This window comes from Gymnoscopelus microlampas (assembly GCF_963454915.1).
Source record: "Gymnoscopelus microlampas genome assembly, chromosome: 16".
Taxonomy (NCBI): domain Eukaryota; kingdom Metazoa; phylum Chordata; class Actinopteri; order Myctophiformes; family Myctophidae; genus Gymnoscopelus; species Gymnoscopelus microlampas.
Window position 1 is genome coordinate 23,131,451 of NC_139953.1, and position 22,197 is coordinate 23,153,647.

Consider the following 22,197-nt stretch of genomic DNA (forward strand, 5'->3'; position numbering starts at 1 on the left):
TCAAAGGCAAGCTGGCAATCTCCCCTTATCCTACTCCGATCCATATAGGCAGACATGCACATGTACAGTACAAGTGTGCACGTGAATGTACACACACACACACACACACACACACACACACACACACACACACACACACACACACCTGTTGAGGTCCTGCAGCTTAAAGAGTCATGGCAGCGTCCAGACGCAAGCACAGCTAGAGTTCTGAAATTCTGCACGAACCCGACCATACCCGATGTTTTCGGGCCGGGCCCAAAATCTATACTAATTAGTCGGTGTTATTAAAGAAAAACGGGTGCCAATGGCCAAAACTCAATCGAAAATTCGCGATCGAAAATCTGCGAAAGTGGTCGTTTCAGTTATCAGTTCAAAGCTTGTTGGATGTATGACTTTGAGGACATTAAAGGGATGGTTCAGCCCCAAAATGACTTTTTTTCTATCAATTAGTCACCCCATGGAGACTTGAATTCTTTTTTAGTTTTTGTCGCATTCCTAAGCCAATAATTTGGTGACCAGCAGAGGTTCCGGTAGGAGACACAAAGAGTCCTTTGTGTCTCCTACCGGAACCTCTGCTGGTCACCAAATTATTGGCTTAGGAATGCGACAAAAACAAACAAATATCCATGAATTCAAGTCTCCATGGGGTGACTAATCGATTGAAAAAAAGTCATTTCTTGGGTGAACTATCCCTTTAAGAACTTAATGACACCTTTTCGGGTTTTTGGGCCTAAAAGTATGGTAATTGTTCGGGCCGAGCCGAGCCTCTGGCCACTCCAGTAGGGCCCAGTTAGGGCCGGGCCTTCATTTTCAAGCACAGCACTCAGGAATACACACTTGCTCTGTGCACATACACACAGATCATTAGACGTCAGTTCACAGACTCCCTTCCCTGCTGCCACAATCAAATGGAGACAGTTTCGCTCGATCCTCCTCTCATCATCTCAGTTTGGGCACCAATAATATTTTGGCTGGTGCCTCTGTGGAGCAGGCTGCTTTCATGAGAGCAGCCCGGCGGTTGAGTTGTGGCCTCTTTTCTGTTCCTAACTATAATGTAGACTTGAGGGTTTAAATCTTAATACTAAACATATGCACACAGACTTGGATGTTCCATTCATATTTATAGGCCTTAGTGGGATTCGGTAAAAAGTGTGTATTTTAGACGGCACTAGAAAATTGTTCCATGAGAGAGAGAGAGAGAGAGAGTGTGTGTGTGTGTGTGTGTGTGTGTGTGTGTGTGTGTGTGTGTGTGTGTGTGTGTGTGTGTGTGTGTGTGTGTGTGTGTGTGTGTGTGTGTGTGTGTGTGTGTGTGTGTGTGTGTGTGCGTGCGTGCGTGCGCAAATAATGATACTGCGCTTACTCATTCAAGGACTCATTCTGTTGATGATGACATTATATGCAATCAAAGTTAATCAAAATCTGAGCTCACCTTGAGAGAACCAGGAAAAGACATTCAACATGTTTCATCATCATGATGATGACTAGTTCACAATTGGAAATAAACAAGATGATAAGAGATAAAGGTGGAATTGTTATTCCGGGTGCTTTTGGAGTGACAGATCTACTAACCGCAAATGATTCATTTCCCAAATGATGTCATATCCTGCGTGATTGCTTTATCTGTAAACAAGTGGAGCTGCACAGGAAATGGCTGGGAGGTTTTCTTCCTGTTGTTTGGTTGGGGGAGGTGCAGGCCTTGGAGGTAGAGGCTGCAGCACAGTTCACAACATGTACTTTTATTCCCTCCCCCTTTGCTTTCCTGTTGGAGAAACCACCTGTCAATCGATGTCTAGTGTGAGTGACCTCTTGGAACTGACCAATCAAGTGCAAGATACAGTAGGGCCCCCTTTTTCCATCACATCCAATCATGTGTTTTAGGATTTCTCTTTTTTAATTTCTAGTTGGAGATTGGAGGACCTTCCATTTATTCCTGTTTTCCCTGCTCTGTGACGTCCGCTCCGTACGAGCTCAGTTTTCTTAACCTACTTCGGAGACAAGAGTTTCTATAACTTTTCAGATCATTGTTTGTGCTGAATGTCAGGAAAGATCTTATCCAGTGTTAAATGCATCATATATTGCCCCGGTATCAGCCTCAATTAGAGCTCACATTACTTTCCAAATTGCTCCCTCTAGAGATTCTCCCATTGTGTTTAGAGCTTTAAGGTAACTCTCTATACATCTCAGTTTGTTTACTGTATATCTCTGACCTCACAGGTGTATAGACTTTAAAACCAGACAACAGACAAGCTATTGATGTGAGGTGATACCATAAACTTTAGATTAGCTATTTGATATTGCCATGTATTACACAATTTGGCTCTTGTGTCTTATGATGTCTCTTATTATAATTATATAATAGTTGTGTAGTTACCAGACCGGTGCATCGGCCTACTCGGGGACCACACACGTTGGGAACAATATAAATCGTGAACAATGCAATTTGGGAATGCATGCCCCAACCGGTTATGCATATTCGTTGTACTCGTCGTCAGGCTACTCGTTGTACCAGTCTGTCTGTCTGTGCCCTTTTAATGCCCATATATGGAGATTTCTATATCTGTGGGACAGTGTCTGTCTGTGTCCTTTTTTATGCCCATATGGAGTTCTGTGTGAGACATGCCTAAATATGGAGTCTATGACGTCGGCACTATGACGTCACATTGATAGACATACGAGTACTCAATTTATGGATATTTGCGAATTTGTGCACCAGAATAGTCTCTATATGTGGGCATATGGACGTTTGTGACGATTTTCATGCCACTTTGGAAAATGCACATGTACAAGCCTTATTCTGCGCATGAAAATCTAGTTTAAAGTGGTCTCCATGTATGGGCATGTTACATTTGGGATCACTGTCCATCCACAAGGCAATTGTAATAAAAAGGATATGGCCATACAACCTGGCCTAAATATTTTTTTTGTGAATAGTTTTGATGTGTTCTTTTTGAGAATATTTTGACAAGCACATTGAAGTGCTTGAAAGTGCAATTTATTATACTTGCTCTGTTATTGACAACTCGTCCAACAATATCTGAGCAGTCCTCGTACGTTATACACTCCACCCATCTGGTTCTCCAAGCAGGATAACAATGATTATACTGTTGGCGATAGGTTATCTACTTGTTTTACCCGATAAACGGTGGTATCGTGTGTCACTGTTTGGTTTCTGTGAAAGTGGAAGGTGTTGTGAATTGTTAAGGCGCTGTTATTCTGCAAGGGCTGGGCTTGGTGCGTCAAACTTTCCTGGTTAAGATAACGGCAGCTGCTGACCCACAGCAGTCCTGATAGCTGAGAGTTACTGGTCAATGGTCACTCACTACCCATAGTACAGTAGGTCACATGTATCGACTGACCAAAGAAACGAAAGCTTCTTGAGTTTCGTTGACAGACGTGTGCTGAAAGTCATTGTGCACGCTTCATTTTGTTTGTACACAAATTATTCTCTCTGCAGCTTTTAAGGTTGGCTTGTTTTTCAGCGTTTTTGTCTTGTTTTTTTACACTTTGATAACTGTCTTATTATCAAAGGTCAGCGTTATCCAAGGCGGGCTACATTTGCACGGTTCCATGTGCAGTTTCGTATTCCCCGTAACATCCAGGTGAAAAAGAAACGTGGAACTGGGAAAGTGGTGTCTGCTGACAGGGGCCAAGAGCTGCTGTATCAATCCCAGGAAGCCATTGCTCCAGGAGGCCGGAACAACAGCTACTGGCCCCGGCTGAGGGGACTTTCCTCTGCCTGACACAGTTAGGATGCAGAACAATACACACACACACACACACACACACACACACACACACACACACACACACACACACACACACACACACACACACACACACACACACACACACACACACACACACACACACAATGACCACTTGCTCTGGCATGTCTTTATACACACACACACATGATGACCACTTGCTCTGGCATGTCTTTATACACACACACACATGATGACCACTTGCTCTGGCATGTCTTTATACACATACACACACGTCACGTACACACACACGTACACCCTCATAACAGGTTGCGCTTTGAGGTCTCAGTCCTGTGATCTGTGCTCCTATCTGTTTTTGGACACCATGTTGGATTGCCATGTTCAAAGAACTAACTAATGCCACTAGAAGTGAACTAGAAGTGACAGATTGGTAAAGCGTGGCTGGAGGGATGGAAAAGGGAAGCAGGTCTGAGGCTATGATGTGGTGCCATGTCCCTGGGCTCTGGGCAATGTGACCCAGTTGTCTGTGTGTTTTAGGGGTGAGGCAAGACAGCTTGTCCTTGGGACGTCCTCCTCTTTCTATTTCTTGCTTACTCTGTCTGGCTTTCCATTCTGCATTTCTCAGTTTTTCCTACACTGTCCACCCTCTGTTTTGTGTAATCACCAACAATTCTTTGTTTAAGCCCTCTTTCAAAAATAGCTCAAATAGCCAATCCAGAACCTGCACAAGATGTGACGCATTGTGAGTAGTGTTTTTGAAAATTAAAAAATTCTAGGACAATGACTAGTGAAAGTGGTCTATTGTACTCTTCAGCCTCTCATTATAGTGTTGCTGACACCTTCTCTCTTCCTATCTCTCTGTCGTAATTTTTATAATTTGCTGTCGCCTGCAGTGTTGGCTGTTCTCCAGTTTCGCAGTGATCCCACAACACAAAGTGAGAGAGGAGAGAGAGGAGAGAGTGCCTCAATTCGTTTGGTAGTAGTGTATTGGGTGGGTGGGAGGGAGGGCGCAGTTGGGACCTACAGTAAGAGAGAGAGAGACTAGAGAGTAGTATTGCAGCAGTAATTGGTCAGGATTGGGCTGCTCTGCCTCGGACGTACATGCTCCTCTCTCTCCCCCTTCTCTCTCTCTCTCCCTTCTCTCTCTCCCTCTCCCCCTCCCTCTCTCTCTCTCCTCCCAGTGGGCAACGAGTTATGTTGTGTTCCGCTCCCATCTGTTCCCCCCCCACCCCTCTCTTTCTCTCTGTCTCTCTAACTCTCTCGCTCTAGAACTGACCTCATAGAGGTGTGGACGCTGTCCTGACATGGGGCGTCCAGACATCAGCCCTCGCTAGACCACGCCAGTGACAGTTTCTTATGAGCGCTTGTGAGCCTTCCTAGTTGCTTGTCTAAGATAACAGACATTACTAAATGCTGGGCCATGGGAATAACCTGTCAAAGGATACTGGATATGATTGAGCAAGAAACGTGCAGTCATTGGAATGGTCCCTAAGGTGAGTTGGACGTCGCTGATGCTCATGTATAGCTTGCTATACACTTCAAAGATACGATGCTTTAGCTCTTTTCCAAGGTTTGTGAACCATCAGGTTATGGTGTGTAGTTCGGGTTAATCTGCTGTAAATCGGGGTGTATTGTAGATGTCAGGTATTGGGCTTCAGCCTTGTACAAAGCACTACTGTTCATGATTTTTTGTGCTTTTAAAAGTCTTACTCGTCTAATCATAATTGTAGTGGCTGATGGTGCTGAGCCACTCGGACCTCCAATTACTCTGTCCAGAGTTTCAATTTAGTGTGACGCTAATGGCAGCTCTGCCCTGCGCTCTAATTAGATGGCATGAGACCACTGCTATTAGACTGCAAGTTTATGTTTGAGCATGGGAGCCTCTGCCCACTACCATGTTGCTGTGTGTGCATGTGCGTGCGTGTTATTATTTTGTGTCTACTGGCGGGGTATAAGCAGTAATGCCTCCTACTTTGTGTGTCTTATATTCTGGGAGCATGTAGTAATGCAGGGTAGAGGTATGCTTTGCCACATATTGTTTTATTATTTATTTATTAAAAATTTAAATTTGACAAAATGTATGTCATAAACCAAAGGATCATATGAAACTAAAATAAAAACGAAAAAAAATAAAAACAAAACACAAACAATAAAAGTATGACGATGTCCCACGAGAACAAAATGCTTTGGATGAATGTCTAGTTTAGAAGAACACAATGCAAGTTCTTAAGGGAAAACATATATTGTCTTTCTTTGAAGCGTGACCAAATATTTATATTATTATATTTTTTCATATGGAAAGACTTTAAAGTGATCTGCTGACCACCTGCATTGTGCATGTGTGTACGTCCATCTTTGTGTGTGCGTGTCTGTGTGTGTTGCGTCCTCATTCTGTTGGCCCTAACTAGAGCACCCAGTCTAAATGCGTCACACAGGGAGAGAGGGAGACCAGAAAAGAGAGCACATTTGCTATTAAACTAGTTTTTCGGCGCTTGGTATTAGGGTAGTTGTTTTTAGATATCCTGCTTAATGACAGAACATTACGTTGTGTTCACCTTCAGCTTCCAACGTATTTAGCACACGCTGTGATTCACAGCACTTTATGTGTACAGTAGTACACTACAAAGTACAACGCTTATAATATGGTATCACCAACATTATTAGCAGCATCCTTATGCTAGAGTTAAAAACGTGTCTTATATCACTACTAGAATGTGTGCAGTAAACAGGTATACTGAGTGACGTGGTAGGCATTTGAAATAAAAGCCAAGCAAAATGTTAATGTAAACAGTCTGTACAGTCTATGCATTTATGTTGCTGCATACAGGTCAATGGACCCAATTAACATCATACTGTCATATCTCTCTCTCTCATCATGTTTATATATTTCTTCCATACTGTACATTTCCATATGGCGAGGCAGAGGAAAACTTTTCCCCAGTCTCCACCCCCCCACTTCTCCTTTCCTGTCCGACCCTTGTCTTGCATTTTAATCTGAGGCCAAACACAGCTTCCTCTGTCCATCCGCCTCACATACGCATTTGTCCTGCATAGTCACAACGGACAACAACTAAAAAAAAACGCATACTTGTGTCATTTAGCAAAAATAAACACAAATTGGAGGTATTCATCACTACTAGATACATCCCCAATGGTCGTTTCAGTAAGTGTCGTTTCTTAAACTAAGCTATTTGCTACACTGATAATTTAACATGTAAATAAACATGTCATGAGTCAAGAATTTGCATGTTAATGACTTGACATTAAGTACGTTGGATGCTACATAATACGTCTGTGTGTGTGTGTGTGTGTGTGTGTGTGTGTGTGTGTGTGTGTGTGGATAGCTGGCGTGAGGTCTCTTAAATAAGTTGCGGTCCATCTGGCTGTACACCAACTCCACAGCTATTTAGTATTCAAGAATTCATCCCCAAAGTCATGATTCTTGTCAGAAGAAATCCTTTTGTTCTCTCCTTCCGTCTCCTCTGGCCATTTATCACACTCTATAACTCTCTTCCATTTATTGTTCTTTTCCACAGTCCTGCTAATGCTTACTAGCTAACATTGTACCACATAAAAACATTTGCATACTAACATTAGCCTCTTTGGTAAGATGCTTTTCTTGGCCCTGTAATGCTTATAGTTACTCTGCTCTGCCATTAGCTGCTGTTGTTATTGTTGTTGATGTAGCAGCTGTTGCTATTCCAGTCATAGTCATTGTTTGGTCTGCTGTAAGGGAGAGAAGGCCTAGATGTTACTCCGACTCCTCCGGCCAATTTCAAGGGATTCCTCTTCTTATATGAGGCTAAATTGATGCCTCCTCCTCAGTCAGAATTCTGGCCAGCTAGAGTCAGCCAGACATTCCTGGACTTGTCCCGGCACTGAGGCCAGACTTCTGCAGCCCCAGGGAATACCGTCCAGGAATCCAGGAATCTCATAAAACCGTGAGAGGGTTAATGTCAGGAAATCGGTGACATTGGGTTATTGGTTAATAGTCATTCAATTAGACAAATTCATTTTGTTTAATTTCTTTTTAACAGCAGAATGGCGTATTGTAGTTGTTGGCCAATCACTGTTAGTCTGGATTAATTCTCTGGAAGATCGGAAGATCAGTTTATCCATTTATTTGGACGCTCAGGCAGTCCAACTTTCTTTGGAAAAATATCTTTCTCTTTGACTGTTTTCAGACAGATGTTTTCCTGTTTTTAATCTGTGAGATATAGAACTGCGAAGTGCCGTGCGTTGCATCTCCAACTGGCACACAGTTGCTAACATCAGGCAGTCAGGAATCTGTTGCAGGGAGAACAACTGACTGTGAAGTAGATGTTGGTGTGCCACAAAAAACTGTGTGTGTGTGTTACTAAACTTGTGAAGGCCAGTATATCAGAAATTGAGAAATCGACATTGTGAGGACAGTTTTCCTGTTACTCACAAGAGAAATGGTTGTTTGGTATCTAAAACATTTTTAGTTGGTCTTACTATTACGAAAAGGTTCAGGTTGGGGTTAGAATTATGCATTTAGAGGTTAGATTTAGGGGTTGGGGCTAGAGTTATGTTTGATACATGGTTGTGCACCGAATATATCTGCAAGCTCACTTCGTGTCGCATCGCTATGTGCTACTTGTGGTGCGGGACTCAGGCTTTAGGGTTGGGGTTAAAATGCCCAAAACATTATGTAAAAATAAAAATGTGTTATTTATTTATATAATTTATAAAATTGCCATCCTAAAACGTTGATGTCCTCACAAGTAGTAGTAATACCAACGCGTGTGTGTTCTACTTCTACAGATAATCCATCTTGGCAATGATAAAGACAGACAGGATCTCAGAGGGAGGGGGAAACGTATATGAATGACTCCCCCAATTCCACCATCACTCACAGGCTCTCTGTCTTTCTCTTTCCCTCTGTCTGTTTTTCTGTCTGCCGTGCTCTCACTCTCTTCTGTTGCTCTCTTCATGTTTTTCTTCCCCCTCCGTCTTCTCTCTAGTCCATCAATTTACATTAAAGGACCCCCCCGTCTGACACATAGAGGTTGCCATAGACACGTAGAGCCTTCGTTTTTAACTGGGACATCTGGGAAAATGAAGAAGCTGTCAGGCTCGTCTTAGGAGAATGGCACACACACACACACACACACACACACACACACACACACACACACACACACACACACACACACACACACACACACACACACACACACACACACACACACACACACACACACCAATAACAACGATTAAATTAGTTCCATCCAGCTCTGCAGAGGGGTACATTTAGGTCCTATACCGTACTACCCATCTACCTGAACTTGAGTTGGAGTTTACAGTAGTGTTGGAAAACAACTGATTATTGTATGTGTGTGTGTGTGGGTGTACGCACCTAGTTTGTATATTAACCGAGCGCCATACTCCAATGTTTTTCTCTCGCGCGCGCAATCTCTCTCTCGCTCTCTCTCTCGTTCACTCTGGGATGAGCGCTTGGCTGTTGTCATAGTGACCACAGTACTATAGCCCTGATCATCTTGGCAAATCCACAAACCCTCAGGACCTCTGCTCTGTGTTCATGGGGTGGGGGGACTGTGTGTGTGTGTGTGTGTGTGTGTGTGTGTGTGTGTGTGTGTGTGTGTGTGTGTGTGTGTGTGTGTGCGTCTCTGTGTATGTACTTAAACTCTTACTCTCTTGTTATAGCCTGTTGTTGGCCTTGAAGTGGAGAGAGGCCTGTGGTGAAATGTCCTCTCCAAGTGGACGAGTACATAGAGACGGAACACGTGAAAAGGAAGAATGGTTGGTGTGGGGTTGGGGGGGGCTGGGGGTCTAGAACGAATCAGAAAAGTATCGATGTCGGAAACATGGATTCATGGGTTTTTACTTTTTTATACCCAGCTGGTACAGTTTTAGAGAGGAAGGCAATTCAGACAGTATCCTAAGCATGCAAACCCCTGATCTACAACTACAGTTGTACATCCAGAAATAGTTATGGTAGTTTGATTCAGACTGATCAAATCTCATTCTCCCGCATATAATTCATCATTTAGTTTGAACATGACGGCTGATGTAAAAATTCGACTTTCATCCATCCACATGTATGACAGTTCATGTTACATGTTATTACAATTTGTCGCTCAGGAAATGTAAAAAATAACCTATGTTCCAATGGATCCAATAACCTAACCCTTCCTCTTTGCCTTGCCTACTTGTTGTTAATTAGTTGTACGAGCTCTTGTTTTATTGGATCCTGTTTATTCGATACACTAATTTGTTTTAGCTCTTGCTCATTTGATTTTCCTATTCGTCTCATCTGCTTAAGAAAGTAGGTAACTGATATATTGCACTTTTACCTTAGTGCTAGCCTATGTATACTCTTAGTTGCTTGTTTTAGAAGAGAATGCACTTAAGACTTCTGGTGATTAGTAGTTTCCTTGCCTACCTATGTTGAATGCACTTATTGTAAGTCGCTTTGGATAAAAGAGTGTGCTAAATGACCGTAATGTATTGTAATCCAATGATGATTTAATCATCATTGGAGTCATAAGCTCTTGTTATGTTCAGACTCGAGGCCTTGTGGTTAAAGTGTCCACCCTGAGGGGGAGTTCAATCCCCGGCTGAGTCATACCAAATACTGTACAAGCCTACCTGCTTGTGACTCAGCATCAAGGTTTGGATGGGGGGGGCGGGGGGTAAGTCCTTGCAACATACAAGCGTCATGTCCTGGGAGTGTACTTATGCTACGTTAACAGGAGATGGGCTCCTAACCTAACCCATGGGCCACATGGCTCGGGAACCTTGGTTCCCAAGGATCCTTACTTTTCATGTTAATACTTTTTATACATTGCTTAAATATTTATAAAAGACAAAATAGACAAAATAAAATTGTTAATTGATCTATATTCTGATCATCATTGCTACAGAGTGTTCGTTCAGTATTTTATAATTTTACAGCAGTGCTACAGCAGTGTTGTAAGGACACCATGTTGAAAGTGGTGTCCTTATTTTGGGCATGGGATTATACAGATATATAGACCAATTAATTGTTTACTAACATTGAGACTGGATGCGCAGGTGATTGTTTCACGCAATCAATTTCCAACCTGTTGTTTCGGGGTGCGCTAGTTTCAGCACACCCCAACCCCCTCTTGTGTGTTGGCTAGTGTGGCACGTCCTGGCGAGACCTGATAGAATGTGTTTCATTTAGCGCATACTGGTTGCACGCATACTGGTTATTATCAGTGTGACGTCGTCTGTTAAGGGGTCTATATATATATGTGTACATATACATGTCGGCCAAATATAAAAGAATTGCAGTATGTCGCATCGTGCAGCGTTGTGAACTTGTAGATCGGCTCTTTTTACTACTTTTGTATAAAATAGGGCATTAATTTATGAAACGAAACACGAAAAGATGAAACATTGGAGATACAACGTTTCTGCCCAACAGCCACGAATTGCAAAGTAAACCAGAAGAATGCAATATGATTGTTTTTCTTTCTGCACTAGTGAAGGGGGGCATCAGATAGGACGGAGCGCGGCCGCAGGTTTCCGTCATCAAAGAGGCCGCGCTCGGCTGAACCGTGGAGCTCGGATGAGGTCCGTGTTTGTTTGTTTGCCTGGTCAGAGGTGCTCGTTATGGGGATGTGGGAGTCTGTTAAAAGGGCTGGGGGGACGTTTGTAGGGTTGGAGAGGAGCACGAAGGACTTTGTGGGTCAGCGGAGCCTCAGTCCTCAGAGAGGGGTCATGCTTCTTGGGATCTGGTGTGTATGTGTGTGCGGCTGTGCGCGCACGCGCACTTGTATGTAAAAGCTAGTCCGGGGGGGTCTTCGCCATTGTATTGGTCAGACAGAAGGTGGGGGCGGGACTAGGGAGACCCCATGCTGCTGAGACTGGTCTGTGTCTTTCAGAGATGGGCAACAAATAGTCGACACGTCGGTTTCAATGTGTGAGTTTGTGGGCCTATTGTATGGAGCGTGTGGTCCTCCTGGTGTGTGTCCTCTCGGAGTCACAGAGACCGTCCGGCTAGTGATGACTCACGTTCTGAGGCTAAAGGCTTTACAGGCTTTACTACGGAGACGTGGTGATATTTCAACCCATTAAGACCTGAGGCCGATTCTACAAATGCCTTCTAAAATCAGTAGTTCTCACACTTTTTCGTATTTTTTTTAGATTTTTCAAAACAATTGCAAAAATCTAAAATGACACAGATGCTTTCCCGGTTTTAATGGGTTAAATCTTGTGCTGTGTTAATTCAACGCAGAGAGGATTTTACTGTGTGTGTACCGTATTCTGTTGTTACACTGTTGCTCTGTGGTCCGGGAGACAGCGTAACTCACAACTGGAGGCCGACCGATATATCAAGTTGGCATATATCAGCCATTATTTTACCCTTTTGATATTTTTTCAAATAAAAAAAAGTGTTTTTTTTATTTGTTTGCTTATATGTCAAATGTTCTCCAGTAGAATTACACTTACAAAAGGACTCCAAAATCGGAATCGGCTTCGGACTCAGAAATGGCATTGGTCGGGATGTACTCGGTACAATGTGTCAGAGGAGCGTCTCAGAGGGCTTTGGGGTGGCGGGGCCCCTTTTTGTTTGTAGTGGCTCCCAGCTACTGATCATTCATATCCCCCTTCTTGTAAAGTGCATGTATGTGTGTGATCTCTGGACCAGTGGCACTTCAGCTGCCTGCTGGGCTGTTTATGAGTGTGCAGACGCATGCACGCACGGACACACACACACACACACACACACACTCACACTCACACTCACACTCACACACTCACACTCACACTCACACTCCATATCCACATATTATAATAGTTCTATTAACATGTATCTGATGCTTGTCCGCCTACGTGTGTGAGACAACCTAAGAAGTTTATTTTTCAGAGAGGGCGAGCATGAAAAAAGAGCAGGAGGTAGAGGGAGAGGAGGCTCTTTCTTTACTGTGGAAGTCTTCAGCTCCTTCTAATTTGCTGCAGGAGGGAGGAAGGAGGAGCCAGAGGGAGGGGAATGCCCAGCAGGGAGGGAGCATAGGCCATTCACTGTGACACACACACACACACACATATGCACGCATGCACGCACGCGCGCACACACAAACACACACACATTCACATTTTTAGACACACAAGACACAGAGTGGATGAGTTACCACAGGAGAGAGAGAGAGGGAGAGAGAGAGGGGTGTTGAGGCATTCTGAAACACAGCGCAACAGACATAACTCAGTTGGAATAGATTTTTCAGCAAACTACAGAGAGAGAGAGAGAGAGAAGAAAAGAAAGAAAGCAAGGGTCACTTTCCACAGCTGCACCAGCGAGTGGAACGTGCAGGCGTTGTGTTTGTGTTTTGGAGTACAGCGGATGGCACGCTTACTCCCAGGAGTAGGAAATCAGAATGAGGACTGGCTGAGAGGAACGCAGGGAGTCTGTCTGTCTGCTGAGGGAGGTCTGCATCCCTACTGCAGTCGGGGACTATACCTTTACTCTGGATAATGTGACCTCCTCAGGACTGCTGTTTTCCTCCGAAACCCTGCGTGTGATTGTTCAGCGTCTGACCTCCCTCGGTTTAATTTCTCGTTGAAGGAGAGCCAAGCCGCAATGCCTACTGGTAAGCAGGAACATCTACCGTCTACACAGCTTTTGATACTTAACTCCTGTTCTGTAGACACTTCTCATCTAGGGTTTCACAGAGGAAAGGTCTTTTTATTAATGTGGTGATATAGGGATATGGCAGTTCTAAAGGGATCTTGCCAAAGGTTGCTTAAGGTACAGTATTGCAAGTCTGCAAACCCCACCAAAGGGATTTTAACCACTTTTTACTCATAGTGTAACATAATTGTCTCAAAGATTCTGTGGTGAAAGGACTGAAGGAGGAGGCTGTTTGCTGAGTATCCTGTTTGCAATGTAGTTTGATTTTATTTATGAGGATATGATGTTAGTTCTACACACAGTGGTTCTATTGTAGTGGAAAACGTTTACCTGTTGCGGTCAAAACTTGAGAAAGTGACTTAATCGCAATCTCTGGTAATGACAAGGTCCCCCCTTGCCTCTGATGGTTTACAGTACGTAGTGTGTTTGTCTTGCCCCCCCCCCCCCCCTCCCAGTTGTCAGTTGTGTATTTTGGGTGCCTTTAGTTTGTGCAGCATTGTGATATTGTTCCTGCTGCTGTCAGAGTTGTGTGAAGTGCCTTTGTAGCGTTCTCCTGTTGTATGAACGGTGTTTTCTGCTTGTTTTCTCGCCCCTGCAACTGACCAGAATGCGTTTGCTGTCTCGCTGAGGACTCTTGGATTAGGTTTCTCTGCTGATGTTGTGGCTGCAGGGGTCCAGCGCCCACAGATTCTTTTTTGGATAACTCTGCTGTGTTATAAATGCAATATATAATTTATGAGAGTAGAGCATACCATATATACTTATGATTTTGCTAGTTTTATATGAAGTAACCAAAAACAACAAAATTAACAAGATATTACAATTTAATAATTATTTTATATTTTTTAATAACGTTTTTGCATTCCATCAGCAGGCATCACTAAGCGCTAAATCCTCCTCATTTCTCAAAAAGCCATTAGTTGACGCATGTGTCAGTTTGCTCTTGCTGAGTGTCACGTTGACTGACTGCTGTTTGGGGAGTGCTGAGATGCCACTCTGCAGCCTGTGACCCAAATTAGAGCCCTGAAGGGGGATGTTGCTGGTGGGTGGGTGGGGGGGGGGGTGGTAGGTGACCGGGGGGGATAATTACTGTTTGAGTGAAGTCTTTGGTTTGGAGGTGCTGGAGACAATGGACCCTTCCACTCCCCACCCACCCAGCTAGAGTGGAAAACCTAGCAGGGAGGACCCCCCGCCCCACACACACACACACACACACGCTCTATGGCTCTTTTCGACTACAAGAACGCCATGAACCGTGACTTGTCGTGAAACGTATTCCACAGGTTCTGGATTTGTTTCCATATGACGTTACGGCGCTGTTTCAGATAAGGTTCTCAGAAGCCAATTTTGGGCCCTGCTCAGGAGGTAGTACTAATCCTATGTTCTGGGAACCCAGAACTGAGAACTTACTTTCGAAACGTTTCTAAAATTGCAAAACATTGCAAAAGCAGATCGGCTACTTTGTCTTCTTTAATGAGTTATTTTTTATGACGTACCTCCCCCTTCACATGTGGTTCTGGTTATAATGGAAATGTAAAGAAAAAAAAGATCACAGAACTTGATGGGTTACCCTTTGTAGTTGAAAAGAGCCATAAGCTAAGACCTACAGCCCAAGCTGAAGCAAACTGCTGTGAGGTGGGGGGTTATGGGCGAAGTCTTCTCTCTCACAGACAATGCACATCAATAGCTTGCCCGCACACCCACATGCTTCTGTGTCCAGTGCTGTGTGTGTGTGTGCGCGCAGGGGGTTGCTCTATCTCTGTGTGATGGGCAGATACTTCAATATGCCAGAGAGAGAAATAACAGTGTGTGTGTGTGTGCAGGGTTATAGACTGACAGTGAAGGGGAAGTGGATGCAGAACTATTTCAGGTGTGTGTGTGTGTGTGTGTGTGTGTGTGTGTGTGTGTGTGTGTGTGTGTGTGTGTGTGTGTGTGTGTGTGTGTGTGTGTGTGTGTGTGTGTGTGTGTGTGTGTGTGTGTGTGTGTGTGTGTGTGTGTGTGTGTGTGTGTGTGTTTTTCTGTAAGCTGAAATCCAATCAGGTCGGAGAATGAGGCTAGTGTGTCACACTCAGAGGGAGGGCCAGGGTGTGTGCACCAGGGGTCGTGGGGGTGTCCCAAAGGGACTGAGATTGTGTGTGTGTGTCTGAAAATAGGGGGTGTTAGTTTACGGATGGAGGGTTTCCCACAGAGGCCAAAGACCCAACCTCTCCAACCCTTAACTATGCTGCACATTCCCAGCTGATCACACATTGTTAGGAACACAATGAAAAAATCCATAGGATTACAGAGGCAGCATTTACATGCCCATATGTACATATTGACAGTTGACCCCTTCCATATTACTGTCGATACTCTGTACTTATCTGCTATATCATGCCCATTTTACTGGTGATAGAACATGCATGATACTTATGCCTAAGTATATTTATCTCTCCCACGCCGGAAGGCCGGGAGGTGGTGATTATGTTTTTGCCACTGTCCGTGTGTGTGTGAGTGAGTGACTAACTGAGTGAGTCCGGAGTTAATCTTGCGTCGAACATTTAGTGTAGGCAGCAGCAGTAGGGCAAGAGCAGTACATTTTCAAATCGCCCTCATGGTGGCGCTATACCAACCCGCTTTACATTTTGGCCTATAACCTTTGAACCGTAAAGTTTTGTACATTCAAAATGTATTCTTCCTGGGATTCCTTGGATCATGTGCCCATTTATACAGGTCCATTTCTGCCTATCTAGTTATAATGGTTCATACCTTATGCTAACTGGATCAGTCCAGGTGCAGAGGGCCAGGCCAGTCTATTTATATGGGCGCTTGGGTGGCGCAGTGTAAAAGTAGCTGTCCACCACCACGCAGACTGGGGGTTCGAATCCACCGCGGTGCAGCCGGCTTTGTCGAGCGTCTATATAGGAACACAACTGGCCCGTGTTCGGGAGAGTTGTCATATTTGTCACTGCACGTACTCCTACGGGCTGGGACGGCACTTGTCAGCAGCGAGTGTTGGGCGGGGGGGGGAATATAAACGAAGGCTCTACGTTCTCCCGGTGGAGAACGTAGAGCAGGGCAGTAGGATACAACAGCAGTGACAACACACAGAAATGTGTGCGGGGAGGAAATAATTGGCATAAAGACTAAATTGGGGAGAAAAAGGAGTAATTATTTTTTATACTTGTATGTTTATTAGGATGTGTGCATGATGCTTATGTCTCTATTTATATCTACGAATGGTTCATACATTATGCCATGGCCAGTCCAGGTGCTAATGACCAGGTCAGGTTTTTTAAATACATTTTCTTGCCTTATTTCTAATTAGTGTTTCTGTACTACTCATTCTGTATGTCTCCACCCTTCCCTCTATGTTTCATCTTTACTGTGGTGCTATGAGAACTGAATTTCCCTCGGGAGTCGGGATCAATAAAGGTCTATCTATCTTTTGTGGTTGACATCTTAATAAATATTAAAGGGAGATAACAGATGTATGGGTGTGTGAGTGAGACTGTCAAATCAATGCAAGGGTCATCTTATCATAAATAAAAGAAAACACGCTGCCAGGCCCAGTTGTCTGTGCCTTGTGTATGTGGCCGGCATTTGGCGTTTGTTGGATTTCTGTGCTAATGGAATTACTTTGACTTTTATCTGTGGGCCAGTGAAACCCACAGAGGTTCTGTTAAAGAGCGTATCAAGTCTCAACCCTGGTCTTTTCACCAGTCATGACCTGCGTTCAAGAGTTTGATACGGTTTTGTGATTGTTGCAGCATGTGCTGCTTGTTCCCAGCCAAAGCATTAAATGAGGGAATACTTATTATTTTTTTTCTCATTTTCTCTTCTCTCGCTCTCTTTTTCCCTCGTTCCACCCACCTTTACCTGCTCCTCCTCCTCTAAAAATGTTATGAAAACATATGTTTTAATAACGTTTGATGCAGTCATGGAGTGTTCAATCGGTTTGGAAAAAAATCTGCCTGTGGTTCTCTCCCTCTCTGTTCCTTCCCAGTCATTGGGGCCTTGAGTGTGAAATCCTGCGTGACATTTTAAGGTCCTTAGCGTCAGCAGGGATCAAGCCTGCGTCTCTATCAGACGGTCGAGGTTGACCTCAAAGTGGACATTGGGGCCGTGTGGCTCTGCCTCTGAAGCTGGAACTAAACGATCCAGTCAGACAGGCTAGATAGCTGCTCAGGCAGTGCTCGGCTTGTGAAGGGGACAACAGCTCTCTCCATGTGCCAGAGAAAAACGATATTCTGTCACCTAGCGGTAACTTGCAAGGGGTTTTGAGAGGAAAAGGTCTGGTCAGTGGAGAACTGCTGAGGGTAACACGGAAGATCAATTTGAGATAGAGAGCGATGTCTTTCAGGAGGGCAGAATAACGACAAAGGGAGGCTTCAAGATGAGACGGAAATAGAGTGGGTGATGGAAAGACGGGACAGTAGTCGAGGTGGGGGTGGCGTTTGACGCATGACCTTTCCTCTTCTCTTTTCTTCCCACTCTTCATTCTATTAGTCCACCCCACCCCTCTGTATTTCTCTCTCTCTCATGATCTCGTGTGTCCTCCCTCTGCCACGTTTGCTTGATCCCTTATCTTTTTAATCACAGCTGAAACCATTGCCATGAGCTACCAAGGAGCAGACAATGCGATGGCGAAGAACTCCTCTACTTATCACACACAGACACACACACACACACACACACACACACACACACACACACACACACACACACACACACACACACACACACACACACACACACACACACACACACACACACACACACACACAGACACACTCTTACACACACACACACACACACACACACACACACACACACACACACACACACACACACACACACACACACACACACACACACACACACACAGACACACTCTTACACACACACACACACACACACACACACACACACACACACACACACACACACACTGGTATCGGTGCAGCCATTCCATAATTCTTGTCGACAAAGACGGCCTCCAGGCTGAATGATGGTTTCTGAAATATATTCTCAGTGGTCGTTGCTGTCGTGCGGCGTGGAAGCCTCACCGCCAACTGGCCGACCCACTGCCACATAAACAAGAAAACACACTGATTTAAAAAAACATGTTTGATGGATGAGACTGATAAGTGTGTGTGATCACATTACACTCTGGGACAGAGTATACTCGACTCCTTGCTTTTTCGAAGACCTCCCGCACTGAAACTTGGGTTATTTCAATACTCATGTAGTGTCACAGATGATTTAAATGCAATCATGTCCTACAGGAAGGCTTCAATCATTCAACCAGACACATACAAACATTCTGCATTTAGAAATGCATAGGAGTTATAGTATGTGTTCACAGAAAAAGAGAAGCTCACATTACTTAGTCTTCCAATGTGGAAACGTTTTCCACTGTGCTATATGTCCATGTATCATTACGGTTTAACGGACATTCTGTAGCACTATTATAAGAGTTTTACGTGTACATTTTAGAGTCATAATATACAAGTGATAATTGCGGCCGTCCTCTTTAACTGTTCCAGTAGACTGTTGTTTGGTTGAGAACCTTGGTCGAGAGTTCCTGTTTCTACACAAAAAAAGGAGGTTGTCCCCCCAGAGGCAAAAACAAAGACATAAATATATATACATTTTTCTTTTTTTCTTTTTTTTTACCGAATGTGTTCCCAGATTTGTTGTGAGCTTGTAGATCTGCTATTTTTGGTGAGCGACACCAGTTCACAACTAAGTATAAATCGGTTATAAATAAGGGGTGCCTTGCACACATGCATATACCATCATTCCCATGCTCACATGTGCCCTGGTGGTCTGTAGGCATATATACTGGCCAGTGGGTGTATATTTTCATATAGTTAAGTATATGCTTGTTGAGGCTTGGATTGGGCCCATAGGAATGTCCTTTGGAGCTTATAGGCATGGCACACATCGGACTTGGCAAAGCACTGGAGTGGAATTATTATATGGTTTCCCTAAACATAATTGTACTTTTTGCTGTCTGCCACAGCAGTCGGAATTGTGAGGAAAGTCAGCAATATGAAAATGGACAAAGAGAATGCCAGCCGTGGAAAAAGTCCAAGCTTCTTTGAGACAGAACAATGTCAAATTGTCAAAAGTTGTCAAATTGTCAAAAGTACAAATGTTCAGAAAAATAGACATAATTGCTGAGAACATGGTAATGTGAATAAGTGAACGAGTGGGACACAAAGAATGAGTGAGAGAGAGAGAGAGGGAAGGAAGAAAGAAAGAAAAATGGACGGAGGAAAGCAGGGAGGGGTGAGGGAGAGGATTGCACAGTTCACAAGCCGATCTATTGTCCTGCACTCAGCTCAATGATGTCATGTTGAAGAGTGACTCTCAGAGCAGTAAGTTAGCGCTCAGAACAAGTGTCAGAGAAAGGGGAGGGCGGGGGGAGGCTCATTCCATCTCTCCATCTCCTCTCTTTTCTACCTCTTTTCCTTCTCTCCTATATTTCTAAATGTTCTATACATTACCCATGCATATTTATATCTGTCTGAAAGCTAAGTCACCACTGCATTTTCTTCTCTGTCCTCAAATGTTTTTGTGGTTGATTATATTTTTTTTTGGGTGGGATCAAGATTTATGGAGCAACACACCCAGCAACTGGATAGAATGTGAAACACAAACTTGCAATCGAACGTTGACATGGTTGAGTTTTCTGAAAAAATCGATTGAAAGTAATTACAGCAACAATTGAGACGATTCCTTGGGCTCCGTTTACACTTCACAGTTACCCGTATATCCAATATCTATATCCTGCACCTCTATGCTCTGTGTGCTGTAGGTTGATAGGCTGACATGGATGAATTAGAAGCTTTTAGAGAGGGTTTGAGAGCTGGCAGAGGGTGTGTGTGTGTGTGTGTGTGTTGGGTATTAAGTGTGTGTGTGTGTGTGTGTGTGTGTGTGTGTGTGTGTGTGTGTGTGTGTGTGTGTGTGTGTGTGAATACGTGTGTCTGGGGGGTAGCTCCTTTTGTGCTGTGTGAGATCTGATGGATGAAAGCTGACTCAGGGTGCATTGTGAGAAGGAAGAGGGGAGGAGGGGGCCGAGAGAAAAGGGTAGGTAGAAAGATAAAGACAGTGGACGGCGACCCATAGCAGCTGTTCTGTGCGCCTACTGCTAGCCTTGATCTTATCTGTGTCCTGTAGTCTCAGTGGTGCCCGTCATAGACCTCATCATATGACCAGAACAGGTTTGCAAAGTGTTGGGAATCATTCTTCTATGGTTCGTTTCAGCCTATTTAGTCACACACTGCAAACTCCTGAGTGTTCATTTCACACTGAGTGTGTACATTGTATGGACTCTTGCTGGTCCATTTTGATACTATTTAAGTATGAAAGGAGTTAAGTTAACACTCAGGCTTTTGCAGTGAACGTAGGGGTTTGATGCTGAGAACTACAGCGTGTCGACAAGCCTAAGAATGTATGTTGATTTAGTATGCGTTCCTGTGATTTTTACATGTGACTGACACTCTGCTCTTGTGTGTCCTGAATGATTCAAGAAAACCCACCTGTCTGGAACTCCATTAGCCCTGGAGACCACACAGCGAAACTGACATTTGTATCATCAGTGGAGATGTAGTGGGCTGTGTAGGGCTGTCACGATTATGAAATTTTACTTGACGATTAATTGTTGCTCAAATAATTGCGATTAAACAATTTAATTGTTTTTCTTTTGTCAAACATTGGAACATTGTGAAAATAAATTACATTTCTGTTTGGCTTTTAGGCTCTGTTGCACGGGGTAGATATGAGAAATAACAGACATATTTAATAACTTTATACTTTTAAAAAAACATTCACGATGCGGTGCTTTTTGCGCTTTTTTGTGCTTGTAGATCTGCTGTTTTATTTTTATGTTTGAAAATATGAACATTTTTCAACATGGAAATGATTTTTGATTATTCAAAAATAATTGCGATTATCTCAAATAATTGCGATTAGGTGATTATGTAATAATTGTGACAGGCCTAGTAGCGGGCTGTCCTTATGGTGCGCCATGGTGTGGTGGGTGTGATGCATCTGGGTGTGCTGATGTATGGCCATCGACAGTAGTGAGTGGTGCTGTCGGTGCTTGCACTTCACCATGCCCGGACCTGACGTGTTCATTTTGGGTCTTGTTGGCTGCGTTGCTTACAGTACATCGTCTCAGGGGACGGGCCAGCTGAACGTGTTGTGCTACAATGAACACTAGGAAATACGTCATGATATGGTGGCAAAAAGCCATTTTATTTGGTCTTTTAAGAATTGAATTTTAAACATGAGATGCAAGAGTGTGGTCTAGCCAACACCAACTCGGGACTCCACACTCTCCTATCTAGCATCAGGGTCTTGAGCTCTACAGTGTTGTTAGCTAAGCTGTCACGCCGCAATGCATCTACGTACGTAATTTTAAACAATTGGATGACAATTACACCTGTTTGACACCCGTGTTAATAGCTCAGGGAGACTGTAGGCCTACAGTATGTCTATTAAGCGCCACTCGCAGAGTTGTTTGAGCCACTGATGAGGCCGTAAAGAGACCGGCTTCTCTTGGCTGTTTGCTGACCACTCCACAGGGTGAAGAGCACTTCAGGTGACCATAAAGTGTGTGGCGGATGAAGTGGAGGGGTTGAAGTGTACCATGAGTCATTAACTCTGGCTATAAGTGGCAGAGTGCTACGACAGGTGAAACGCAGAGCATTTAGCTTTTTTCCCGTTCTTTTTTTTACTTCAGCTATATGTTTTGAAAAGATTTATGGGAAAAATATACGTATATATACATATATGTATATGTGGAAAAAACTGGCTTCTGAAATTTGTGAGATACAT

The 22,197-nt window shown here is 43.8% G+C and overlaps 1 protein-coding gene across 2 annotated transcripts in view; it reads left to right on the plus strand.

Annotated features, from left to right (window-relative positions):
• The first annotated feature begins 5,020 nt into the window (after positions 1–5,020).
• The window catches only part of LOC311063802 (pleckstrin homology domain-containing family G member 1), a 50,033-nt gene continuing 32,856 nt past the window's right edge, over positions 5,021–22,197 (plus strand). The window contains exon 1 of one of the 2 annotated variants that reach the window (XM_084083406.1): positions 5,021–5,218. Coding sequence is in view for 1 of the 2 variants with exons in the window: in XM_084083405.1 (XP_083939531.1) it covers positions 13,318–13,327 (10 nt within the window). In the remaining variant the exon portion in view is untranslated. Of the gene's footprint in view, positions 5,219–12,862; positions 13,328–22,197 lie in introns of those variants that run through there. The other variant, XM_084083405.1, reaches the window with a different exon arrangement.